Source organism: Echiichthys vipera, assembly GCF_963691815.1.
Source record: "Echiichthys vipera genome assembly, chromosome: 1".
Taxonomy (NCBI): domain Eukaryota; kingdom Metazoa; phylum Chordata; class Actinopteri; order Perciformes; family Trachinidae; genus Echiichthys; species Echiichthys vipera.
Genome location: NC_139826.1, coordinates 30179922 through 30192039, shown reverse-complemented (window position 1 = coordinate 30192039; position 12118 = coordinate 30179922). Strand labels below are relative to the sequence as shown.

General features: G+C 41.4%; 1 protein-coding gene across 2 annotated transcripts in view; it reads left to right on the top strand.

The window, feature by feature from the left end:
- The first annotated feature begins 517 nt into the window (after positions 1–517).
- Positions 518–12118, top strand: part of pla2r1 (phospholipase A2 receptor 1) — a 28857-nt gene continuing 17256 nt past the window's right edge. Inside the window, exons 1-13 of one of the 2 annotated variants that reach the window (XM_083918184.1) lie at positions 518–731; positions 2728–3108; positions 3275–3448; positions 3792–3956; positions 4351–4464; positions 5452–5601; positions 5915–6109; positions 6222–6385; positions 6771–6884; positions 9942–10054; positions 10162–10331; positions 10440–10648; positions 11170–11315. In XM_083918184.1, the coding sequence (XP_083774310.1) occupies positions 587–731; positions 2728–3108; positions 3275–3448; positions 3792–3956; positions 4351–4464; positions 5452–5601; positions 5915–6109; positions 6222–6385; positions 6771–6884; positions 9942–10054; positions 10162–10331; positions 10440–10648; positions 11170–11315 (2240 nt within the window). In that variant the 5' untranslated portion in view covers positions 518–586. Of the gene's footprint in view, positions 732–2727; positions 3109–3257; positions 3449–3791; positions 3957–4350; positions 4465–5451; positions 5602–5914; positions 6110–6221; positions 6386–6770; positions 6885–9941; positions 10055–10161; positions 10332–10439; positions 10649–11169; positions 11316–12118 lie in introns of those variants that run through there. The other variant, XM_083918185.1, reaches the window with a different exon arrangement.

Below are 12118 nucleotides of genomic sequence, written 5' to 3'. Positions count from 1 at the left end.
ATCTATCTATCTATCTATCTATCGTTCTATCTATGAATACATCAATCCATCTATCTATCTATCTATCTATCTATCTATCTATCAATCCATCTATCTATCTATCTATCTATCTATCTATCTATCTATCTATCTATCTATCTATCTATCTATCTATCTATCTATCTATCAATCCATCTATCTATCTATCTATCTATCTATCTATCTATCTATCTATCTATCTATCTATCTATCTATCTATCTATCTATCTATCTATCTATCTATCTAACTATCTATCTCTCTATCCATCTATCTATCTCTCTCTCTGTCCGTCTGTTTGTTTGTTTTGTTCAGTCTAAATAAAGTTGTGTCCCAGTGAAAACAGAGAGCAGCAGCAGCAGCAGCAGCAGCAGCTCCTCCGTCTCCGTCAGACGTGACGTCGCTCGCTGGTCCCCCCGCTGAAAAACTTCACTCGGCAAACTTTTTCTCTTTTTTCTACATCCATGAGTTTTCTATGAGGGAAGAAAACAACCCCAAAAATACCCTCTCTGACCAGGAGCCTCGGAATGTGCGGACATTTGCACTCCAACACTGCATCCCGCCGTCGAAATGTTAACACAGTCGTCTCGTTTCCCCGACTCTGTAGCTGTTGTGGCGGCTGTTTGTGTAGCGGTGTTGCTGGCGAAAAGCTGCGTGTGTGTCACCGAGGAAGACGATGAGGTCCTGGAGAAAACTCAGCTCGTGGAGTTTTACAGTAAGTGAAAATCATCCGGCTGCAGCTGCTGCTCTAACGTTTACCGTGACCTCCTGCAAAAATAAAGTCTAAAGTCTGCATCTTTTGTTTGCTTGTAACATGGAACATAACTGCGCTGAGTCTCTGTGTGGAGAGCAGAATAACCGGTGCAACATGTTGTCATTGTGCTCATGTTTGAGAGTGAAAGTGATGGTGATTGAAATTAAACTGTTCCTCCTTTTTACATGGGGGACCAACCTGAACTACTGTATCTTCCATGTCCACTAGTTGGCCCCAGGACCACAGTTTGAGCCTCTCTGCTGCAACTGGGCTCACATAACCGACAGTGATTTTTATTGAATAGAATAGAAAGCCTTTTTTTTCTTTGTACAGAATACAACACAGTTATGATCACCACTCCTGATCATAAAAGCATAAAAAGGACAATTAATAAATCCAATGTAACTTTTGCACTAGTTTGTATTGCACTAAAATAAAAGTATTACGTAGATGTACACATTTCGCTGGTATAAATGTAAACATGTCACTGGTATTGTTAACATTATTGCACTAGGATAAAAGCATTACATAGATGTACACATTTCTGGTATGAATGTAGTCTAGAATACATGCATTTATGACACTACTATGACTGTAATTACTGCACAAGATCCAGTGGATTGCTCCTTGAAGAGACTATTTCCAGTGTGGGGTTATTCAGTTTATCTGTAAAAGAGAACAGTGAGGAAAGCATCGCGGGACCCTCGACTCGCAGCCTCAACACCTGCTATTTTAGACCTGCCAGGAGATGTGCTGCCCCTGTATTTCAAACAAACAGGGGCGGACAGCTCCATCCCCTCTGCTATTAGGCTTCTTAACAGACACAACACCCTAGAAGAACCCCCCCCCCCCGCCCCTCGCTCCCCGGCCCCTCTGCCTTCACGAACTGGACATGTCGTACTAACACTCCCCAAAGCACACACACGTACACAGAATTAGTAGAAGGTATTGTCTTTCTTTCAATAATCATGTGTCTTTTTTAATTTAATAATTGTATTGTCTGTGATTATTATTATTATACTGACCTGAGCTAAAATAATTTCTCTTTGGGGACAATAAAGATTATCAAGTCAAATCAAACAGGACAACTCACAAGCTGTATGTGCAAGTTAATGACATATTTGCTGTCCAAGGTGAATTCATTATTGAAAGTAAGCATAAAACCTCATGATGTGAAATCTAAATAATGTCATGTGCAGATGCTCTTTTATCGTGTAAGCTCAGACTGAACAGCAATCTGGTTATCCTGATCATGTTTGCGGTAAGGCTGAAGCGAGTGGAGACAATTGATGACTTGGATAGTGGATCGACAAAAAAATGAATCCACAGCAATAATAATCGATCGATGCGGTTGTTCAGTCGAACAAAAAAGGCTCATGTTCTCTGGTTCCAGCTGTTTATTGTTATAATTGGTTGCATAAAGCAAGCAATTTGAATGTCACCTTGTGCTGAGAAATTGTGAGAGCATTTCTTATAACTTGTATACTAAAACCAATGATTGATTAATCTGGTTATTTAAAAAATTCAAATAAAGTTTTCGAATAGTCTCACCATTATCATGACACTCATTTTGTCCAGATCAGAGCAGATAAACACGCTCTTCTTCCCGTCCGATACACAGTTTAATATGTGCATGTTGGTATTATTGCATAGCCCGTTCTAGTCAATAAACACAGATGAAGGGTATCCGGACACTGAAAGTACACTTGTTTTTCTTCTCCTGTATGCACTAGTGACATGAAGGAAGAAAGCATTCATCCAGCTGTTTTCATCATTGTTTACATCCTCTTGTTTTCTTATTGTATCTAGTTACACAAAGTAACAAACTTTATTCATTTTGGAAGATAAGAGGTTCCCACAGGTCTTCAACTACCATTACTGTTTGAACTGACCTTTTGTAAGACCATCCCACTATCCTTTTTTGCTGAAACAAATCCATCCATCCATCTCTTTCCAGAAAAAGGGCTGTTCATCCTGGAGAGCGAGCCGCTGAAACGCTGCATCACAGTGGATCGCTCTAACCTGGTGCTGGAGGACTGCGAGCAGCCCACACGCCGCATGCTGTGGAAGTGGGTCTCCCGACATCGCCTCTTCAATTTGGGCACCAGCATGTGCCTGGGCCTCAACATGTCTGACACGACGCAGCCTCTCGGCACGTTCGAGTGCGACATGGCCCTCCCTGTGCTGTGGTGGCGCTGCAATGGAAACATGCTGCAAGGGGCGTCCCAGTGGAAGGTGGCTGTGGCCGGACGTTTGGTGGTGGTAAAGAAAAACTCCTATCATGAATGGAAAAGGTACAACACACCCAAAGAGGGGCCCTGCTCATATCCATATGAAGGTAAACACCTGAAATATCCTGCATGCTTTCCGACTTGTCATCTGACAGCTCTTTGGTGACATTTGACACATGTACGCAATGCAAAACAGTCATCTCACTGACTCTCTGACTTGCCTGCACAGGGTATTTGTCATTCAAAATCATACTAGGTGTGTTTTATTTGCAGATATCCACACTTTGTTGGGAAATGCACATGGCATGCCTTGTGCTTTGCCCTTTAAATACAACAACAAATGGTACTTTGAGTGCACGACTGAGGGGCGCGAGGACCATCTGCCGTGGTGTGCCACCACCACTCGCTATGATGTGGCGGAAAGATGGGGCTTCTGTCCGGTGCAAGGTAACAAATGGACACACAGACGCACCAGAGTAAGAAAAGAACTTGGTTAGCCTAGGGGTTAAGATTCATAACTTTTATACAACTAACTTATAACTATAATTAACAAATGCTACTTATTAGGGTCTAAATCAACTCACATTTTCCTAACCAGAGCTTTTTTGGTTGTTTTATCTGACTCAAAAACAAAAACAAACAAACCCAATATAAGGCAAAAATGTCAGTGACATTTTGCTGACACGCCATACACTCCTACCCACACCTGAAGACATGCACATACTGACTAATTTCATCTCTTTCCTTCTCACTTTCCTCCTGCCTTTTTAATTCATGGCTTTGTTCGTAGATTCCAGTTGTGAGCGTTTCTGGGAATCAAACCAGGAGCTGCGTGCGTGTTACCAGTTCAACCTGTACACCATCCTAACCTGGAGTCAGGCGCTGTCAACCTGCCAGGCTCAAGGTGGAAATCTGCTCAGCATCACCAGCATGGCAGAGCACAGGTACATCAGAGGTAGGCATCTGGTAGAAAACGCATACAGGGACCATAGAGCTGCTGCATGAAACATCCATCATGTATTGTACGTGTATTACATCCTCAACACGGCGCACTTGAACTACTCTATACTAGTTGATTTTGCTTGCTCAGTGGGACACAAAGACTGTAAAAGTTCTTCAAGCATACTAATTCACATTATTTTTTGTGCCTTGTCCTCCCTGCTTTTCACACATTTGTTTTGTTGATGATCTACCACCCTGTGTGTATTTTGTCACTGTCTAATGTCCTGATTTTGTTTCTTAAAATCACATAGTGACGTGAGAGCCGCCGATTGTTTACCAATCATTTATTTTCACTGAAATCTGCTTAGATTAGTGAACAACATTCTTGTGTTTGCATCTTGCGGTAGATCGACTGGCAAGTGTCGGAGCGATGGTGTGGATCGGGCTGAACCACCTGAAGGATGGACGGGGGTGGCAGTGGTCTGATGGAGCACCTCTATCACTGGTCAATTTCACCACAGGTACTGTTTTTGTCCCTCCATGCCTGAGTGAGTCCGTTCCATGGGATTTTAGCATTCAGCAGTACTTTACATTTGTAATATTACTGTTCATCAAATGCATTTAAGAGACAGTAGAATCAACATTTAATCATGTAGAGTGTATATACAGTAATATATAATATATACATAAAAGTTGCTCATGAGTTGAATGAACAGTGTGGAAACAGATTGTAAAATGTGTGCATGACATAAATAAATGCATGAGCCAGAGAAACTACATTAGTTTATATTAACATGATGTTGGATTGCGTTAAGTGTTGATGGGCAAAAAAAAAAAAGATGCTAAAAAATGCTGTCGATTGCAGTTTTATCATTTAAAAGATTAACACCAGAATGTTAATCCCATAATTTCACTGCAACAAATGAAAAAGTTGCTCCAACAAATAAAGTGTTTAACAAAAACATTTAATCAGATCTAACATGTTATCTAATATCTCCCTCATGTTACATATATAATCTTAATTAACTCATTATTATATTGAGAAGAGGTTTATACAGAATTGACATCAACAACAACAACATTTTTTAAAATATCATCTAATATATAATATTAGTAGAAAATATTATTTAATGCAAGTTTCATATAAACCCAATAATGGAAAATCGAGGACAACTTAAACTTGATTAATAGAGCAAAAATACACAAAGTGTACATTTTCTTAAAAATATTAAATATATCTTTGTTAGGTGTAATAACTACGTCACCATCTAATGGGCAATCTCAGTGTGTGGCAAAAGGAAGGGTTTGCACTGAAATACTTTTCTAAATATTGGAGTTTAATAACATCAAATATGCAAAGGAAATTGGTTGATTTTGCATTATTATAATAGAAAAAGGAATAATTTCTCTGGGGCTTGTGGGACCCTAAACGATAAAGAAGTAAAGATGGGGAAGAAAACACCGGGGTTAAAAATAAAACATTGCTCCCATCTCTGTGTTCCCATCAGCTCTGCCTGCCAGCCCGCTGCAGGACAACGCTCAGTGTGGAGTGTACAACTCAGCCTTCGATGGTCACTGGCAGAGTCTGTCCTGTGAGTCTGCTTTGCCTTACATCTGTAAGAAGACACCTAACGACACCCGGAGAGCCGAGCCACTAGGTGAGAGCATGTGCACTCACATAGCATTCATACCTGACATGCAGACTGCTTCCTTGCATCTTCAGAGGTGTCCCAGACTGTAGCAGGTATGAATTATGACGCAAAGTGCAAAATGTACAAGAAGCTTTCTTAGCTCTTGTAGCTTTTGGCCTCAACAGCTGCACTGCACCTGGGGAGTGAACTTTTGACTTTTCTCTCTATTACGCTGTTGGTGGCTAGACCAAAACAATGTCTGCTGTGAGCTTGTTTTATTCCGGTCTGTCACGTTCTGATTTCTCCTCCTCTCCTTTCCCAATTCTTCTTCCTCTTACAGAGAACTGGCAGTATATCCATACAGAGTGTGCTAATGGCTGGTGGCCTCATAATGGTTTCTGCTACCAGCTGCTGTCGGAGACAGAAGCAGGAAGCTGGGAGGAGTCTTTCCGGGCCTGTGGCTCTCAGGGGGCAAACCTCACCAGCCTCCACTCTCTGTCTGAGGTGGAGATACTGCTCAACCTCCTGACTAACTGTAAGCAGCATCATGCAGTGCAGATATACAAAGTCATGTTTGTTTCAGGAGGAAGATGGCTATACCAAGGGGGTACTGCATTTTTATGTGTGCGTCCCCTCATGTTTCTCAGTTTCTGGGGAGAGTATGGAGGTGTGGATCGGTCTTTGGAAACAGGCATCGTCACCGACTGTAGAGTGGTCTGATGGCTCTCCGGTAACTCTCACTCTCTGGCACCAGTATCACCCTCCTCATAACCTGACGGATGCAGCGCTCTGTGTCAAAGCAGACAGGAAGGTAGGAAATTCTGTGTTGGTGCTTCTTTTATGTAGAAATGCTCTTAAATCTCAATTATAACAAGTGAGCTTCAAAATTAAAATTTAATGAATCCCTTTTAGGGCTGCAACTGTTGATTATTTTAAATATTCAATTATTGCTTGAGCTGTCACAGTTTTGTAGAGCCCAAGGTGGTGTCTTGTCTGACCAACAGTTTAAAACTCATCATTTAAAACCTGTCTTTTGAGAAACTGTAACTGTCAAACAACTTGAATTAATCAATTATTGAATTTGTCAATGTAACCGCCAAATTGTGTCAGCTTTAATTCTTATTATAATGTTTTCATGTACAGTATATTCGTCAGGTGCTATTGTTGTGAGAGTAAACTGTTAACCTCTTTCACAGAAAGGTAACTGGCTTTTAGCGTCATGTGATGAGCAACTGCCTGCTGTGTGCAGAAGAGCAAGCCAGAGTCCTGCTGTCCGTCAGCCTGGAACCTGGGATGAAGGTTGTCCTGAGGTAGGAACACACACACGCAGCCACACACACACACACACACACACACACACACACACACACACACACACACACACACACACACACACACACACACACACACACACACACACACACACACACACACACGCACACATCCAGGTGTACTCAGTGAGTGATGTAAGGCAAGGAAACCCAGTTTTACACAGTAGCTCAACCTTTGCCCTCACTTTGCAGCACAAGCGGATCAAAAATAACACATTAGATGATTACATAACACTTAATCTGCTTAAATTTACCTCTGACTTTACCCGAAATGTGACGAAGAATGTAAAACTCGGCCTCATAGTTTAAGTTCAAGTTGGGTTTTTTGATATGACTTATTTTTAACTTTGTCAGGCAGATTATGTGCTGTGCAGTGTTACAATAGCTCCATACAGATCAGGACGTGCACCAGGCGGAGCAGTTCAACGTCTGAGCAAGTTGCCCCTTCGGAAGCACAATGAACTGATTCACTCGACTGCTGACGTATTGTCTGGCATTCATGTTGCTTCTCGACTCTGTTTACAAGAATATCAGACTCCTGAGTCATCGGGCTACCTAATGCCCCGGAACATGAGGGCAAAAAGGGCCCTGAAGGCGCAATATCAGTGGACATGCTCGAGCCAGGGTTTTAGCAAACAAAACTATATTTTTCACTTTAGTCTCTTCATTGTCTGTGTTGTTAATGTTTGCCGTAGTGTCTGTTGCTGATAAAATGACTCCAGGCACTCTAGTTGAAAAGAAAGCTTTGAGTTTTGTCTTAATTTAAATGTTTGTGAAGGCCCCTGGACCCCAAGTATAGGGATGATGGGGGGTAGATGGGCTGAAGGGGGTGGGGGAGGGGGGGGGGGGGGGGGCTTAATTGACACCACTTGTCAAAACACTCCGACCCCACAACCGAACACAGGGACCTACATATATTTGCACTCTTACACTAACACATAGAATAACCTTCGCTCTAGATAAGGACCGGGTAGCTTGGAGGTTTTTAATGTAAGTGCCAATAATAATAATACCTTACCTTGACAAATATAAACATGTCACAGACTAAACTAAGAAAGGGAACTGGGTGAAAAAAAATCCTTATCAATATCATCATGCTTGCACTGTCAAAGTTAGCATTTTGCTCGAAGCCCTGCCGTACCTAACTGCAGCCTCACAGAGCCGCTAGCGTGGCTGTAGACTCGTTAGTCTTTTAACTGCAAAACTATTTTTTTAATATTGACAAAAGCCAGAGATCTATTATATTAGTGTTTGAATGAAAGAATTTAGCCTGAATAAAAAGTAAGTAAAAGAGATCCAAAATCTGGCCGAACATTCAGTACTAATTTTTAATACTTGAAGATTTTAGATACCGGGTTAAATATTCTATGTGTATACTTTTTTATTTATCTGTTTTTAGCTGCTTCTTTTTTTCCAAATTTTTTGATTACATTTTGCAGATGATCAGAGCAAGAGAGCATATACAGTGTATCAGTGCATCTGCCTCAAGGTGAAGAAACAGAAACAAAAACCCCAACATAAAGCCCACTATCCCTCCCGACAACCCATGTCAGACACGGTCACAGTAACCAGGTAAATAATTGAATAGCATATAACATAAGTAATTAACTGGAGTACAATGAAACCAAATGGAGTAAAAAACTATAGCTAATTATAGCGAAAATGAATAAGGTAATTCAGGAAAAAGAAGAGGGGGGAAAAGAGAAAAAAAATAAAAATAAGAAAAAAGGAAGGGTGGTGGGGGGGGTCTCTCCTTCCAAGCATTAGGAAGTGTCCTCAGTTTCGTCAGAAATAACAGTAAGACTATTACTAATAAAAGTCCCAAGTTTTGTGGAATGCTGTCAAAGATCCCTTCTGTGAAAACCTCGACTTCTCTAACCATGGACATTTCACGTATCCAACTTTTGTGAGTCTGCGGAGAAACATGTTTACATTTAAGTAGGATGGTACGTCTGGCGAGCAGGGTGGTAAAGGCCACAACACGTTGTGTAGTAATGGGCAGATTTTAGACGGAGGGAGCCCAAAAAGAGCAGTCAGAGGATTTGGTTCTAATTTTGTGTTAAGAGCCTGTTTGAGGGTTTGAAATATTTTGGACCAAAATTCAGCAGGCTTCGGGCACGCCCAGAACATGTGGCCGTGGTAGGTTATAGGCATCACTGTGACTCGGGTATATCTTAGCCAATTTAGCGTTGGTGAAATGGGCTCTATGGAGCACCTTCCTCTGTAAAAGGCCGTGCCTGGTGCAGATGGAGGATGAGTGAACCAGTTTAAGAATGCCCCCCCCCCACTGGACCTCAGTAATGTCTACCCCCAAATCCTCATCCCATGCATTTTAGGCGATTCAGTGGGGACTGGGCTCTTATTATAAATGACAGATATCAGTTGTTTGTGTTGTACAATGAGAGACAGGAATCAGTTCGGAAAATGTGAGAATCGCTTTTGGATAAAATGTCTCGTTTTTGGCTATTGTATTTAGTCCATTATTGTATTTTTCATCTGTTATTTATGATACTGATATTTGCACTATCCTCTTTTGCTGCTGTAACCCTATACATTTCCTTCCACTGTGGGACTAATAAAAGACTCTTAATCTTATCTTATCTTTTCTATCATTCTCATCTCTCCCTGTACATCACAAGCTCTAGCTCCTTTCACACAGCCTTTTTGTTGTGGGACTGCTGCGCCTTTATTGCGCCATCTGTGTGAAAGGTATGGAGACAGAATAGGGGGAAAGATCTGTTGGGCCTCTGAGCCGGTAACATAGGTAGTCACAGAGCCAGAGCAGCGCCGACCCGACGTCTGTGTGAATGGGAAAGTCAGCAGAGTGGAACTACGCATAGTAGTCGACCCACAGGCCAGTCAGAAAGTGACAAAGCAGCATTAAGAGTAGCTTAAGTTGTAACTAACTTAACAGAACATTGTTTGCAATAGTCCGCCTTCACTTTCACAAACGCACGGGTACCACGTCACTGCAGTCCCTCTCTGTCTGTCTCTCTACTGACATTGTTGTTGGTTGTTGTTTTGTTGATGCTGCAGGGCTGGAAGAGACATGGTCACTCCTGCTACACGGTGACTAGCCATGAACAGAGCCATAACGATGCACTGATGGGATATTACTGCAAAGCTCCTCTCCTTACTGTGGAAAACAGGTGGTTTATCAAGCAAATTATATATATATACTGTATATTGTGCTTCATTTGTGACAACATCGGAGCCTCTCTCCTTACTTTTCCTCTCCTCTTCCTCGTACTGGCAGGTTTGAGCAGGCATTTGTCAACAGCTTGCTGAGCGAGAGTGGGACCAACAGCAGCAGGTATTACTGGATCGGCCTTATGGATGTGGAGAAGAGGGGAGAGTACAGCTGGCTCCCTCGTAATGGCTCCTTGCTGCCTCTCACCTTCACAAACTGGAACAAACACCAACCAGGTAGGCATTTTTTATTTGCTTATTATGAACAAGTATACTGTGACTGTGTTAATGTAACTCTCCCTCCTTCTTTTCAACTCTTTCCTCTCCTTTTTTTCCTTTTCTTAGTCAGCGCTGGTGGGTGTGTTGCAATGTCAGGTGGCCCTGCTTTGGGTCATTGGGAAGTGAAAGACTGCAATTCCTACAAGGCCTTTTCAGTGTGCAAGCAGAGCATCAGCAGCTACCACGAAGTCCAGCTGCCAGAGCACCGCATTGATGCTTACGCCCCCTGTCCTCCAGGGTGGGAATCACACTCTGGGATGCTCTACTGTTTTAAGGTAGGATCATCCTCATCTCTTCTCTGTCCTTACTGTTATTTCTGATTCATCTTTTCAGCTTTATCGTCTCTCCTTACCTCTCCTCTTAAGTTAGGTTGACTTTTAACGTTAGCCAAGTGGTCATAAGTAGACCTTGAAACTTAAATATTTGATTTTAAAATCTACAAACGATTCCTTCTATCTGTTCATTTTCTATCCTGTTCTGGGTCACAGGGGACTAAAGCCTATCCCAGCATGCACTTGGTGACATTTACAGCAGAACTACATTTTGCTGTTCTTTTCTTTTTTGCCCCATGTACAGTACTGTATACATTTCGATTGTATACATTTATATTGGATTGGAAAGTATATAATATATTATTCTCATTCTTGCCAGCGACATTTTGAACTGAAAAAATATATAAATGTATACAGGAAAAAACAGAAACTGTTTATATGATGCATCTCCACAGCCTTACTGACAATGTTTGTTGTCCATTTAACCTGAAACTCTCAGCTAACAGTGAGTGTTGCTCTTTTAGGTGTTCCACGATGAGAAAATCCTAATGAAGCGTTCCTGGGTGGAAGCCGATTTCTTCTGCCAGGCCCTCGGGGCTCAGCTGGCCAGTTTCCACCACTATGAGGAGCAGGTGTTTGTTAAGCAGCTCCTCAGTACCATGTTTGAAGGGTTGGTACAGCCCTCTGGGCCTCGTCAGTGCAGGAATGTTATATGAAATGATAAATGCATCAGTTGAGATGTTTTTATTGCATGTGCATTAAGCAGTGGGTACAGAATTGAATTATTCTTTTCAGGATTGAATGTGGATTGTTTTATAATCTGTCTATGGATCTACCAGACACTTGCAGTGAAAAACACCTAAGTTCCTTAATTGCAGTTGTGAACAATGGTGGATGTGCTGCAATAATAAGATACTTTTGTTGAATCAAGTAGGTGTTAGGTTTGGGTTTTATGATGATAAAGTAAATCTTAAATTCATTTGCAGGGCTGTTTAATGACAATATTTGATTTTTAATCATATTATTACAAAAATAAAACAAAAGCAATGTTAAAAGGTATTTTACTTACAACAAACATTTAAAAAAGCAATAAAATCAACAGGACAGAAACCATCGAGCCAGACATAAGATAGAAATCTAAAATGTGCAGAGTATGACGACATGTCAAGGAGACCTTTATTTTGCAGACATGATTTTAAAAAAGATAAGGCAGGGGTGCCCTGACAGCAAACAAACCTTAACCTTAAAGTTTAAAATCTAGGAACAACGAGCAGGTTCTTGTCACATTTTGTACTAGTTCGAACCCGTTTAGTGATTTCTGGTTTACACCTTTTAAAAAGACCATTGCAGTGGTCCAACCCTGAAGAGACATTTGCAACGACCTCTGCATCTTTAAAACTTAAAACTGTCCGAATCTTGAATGTTTTTTCAGATGATGAAAGCAGGACTGGACAAGCTTGCTGATATGATCTT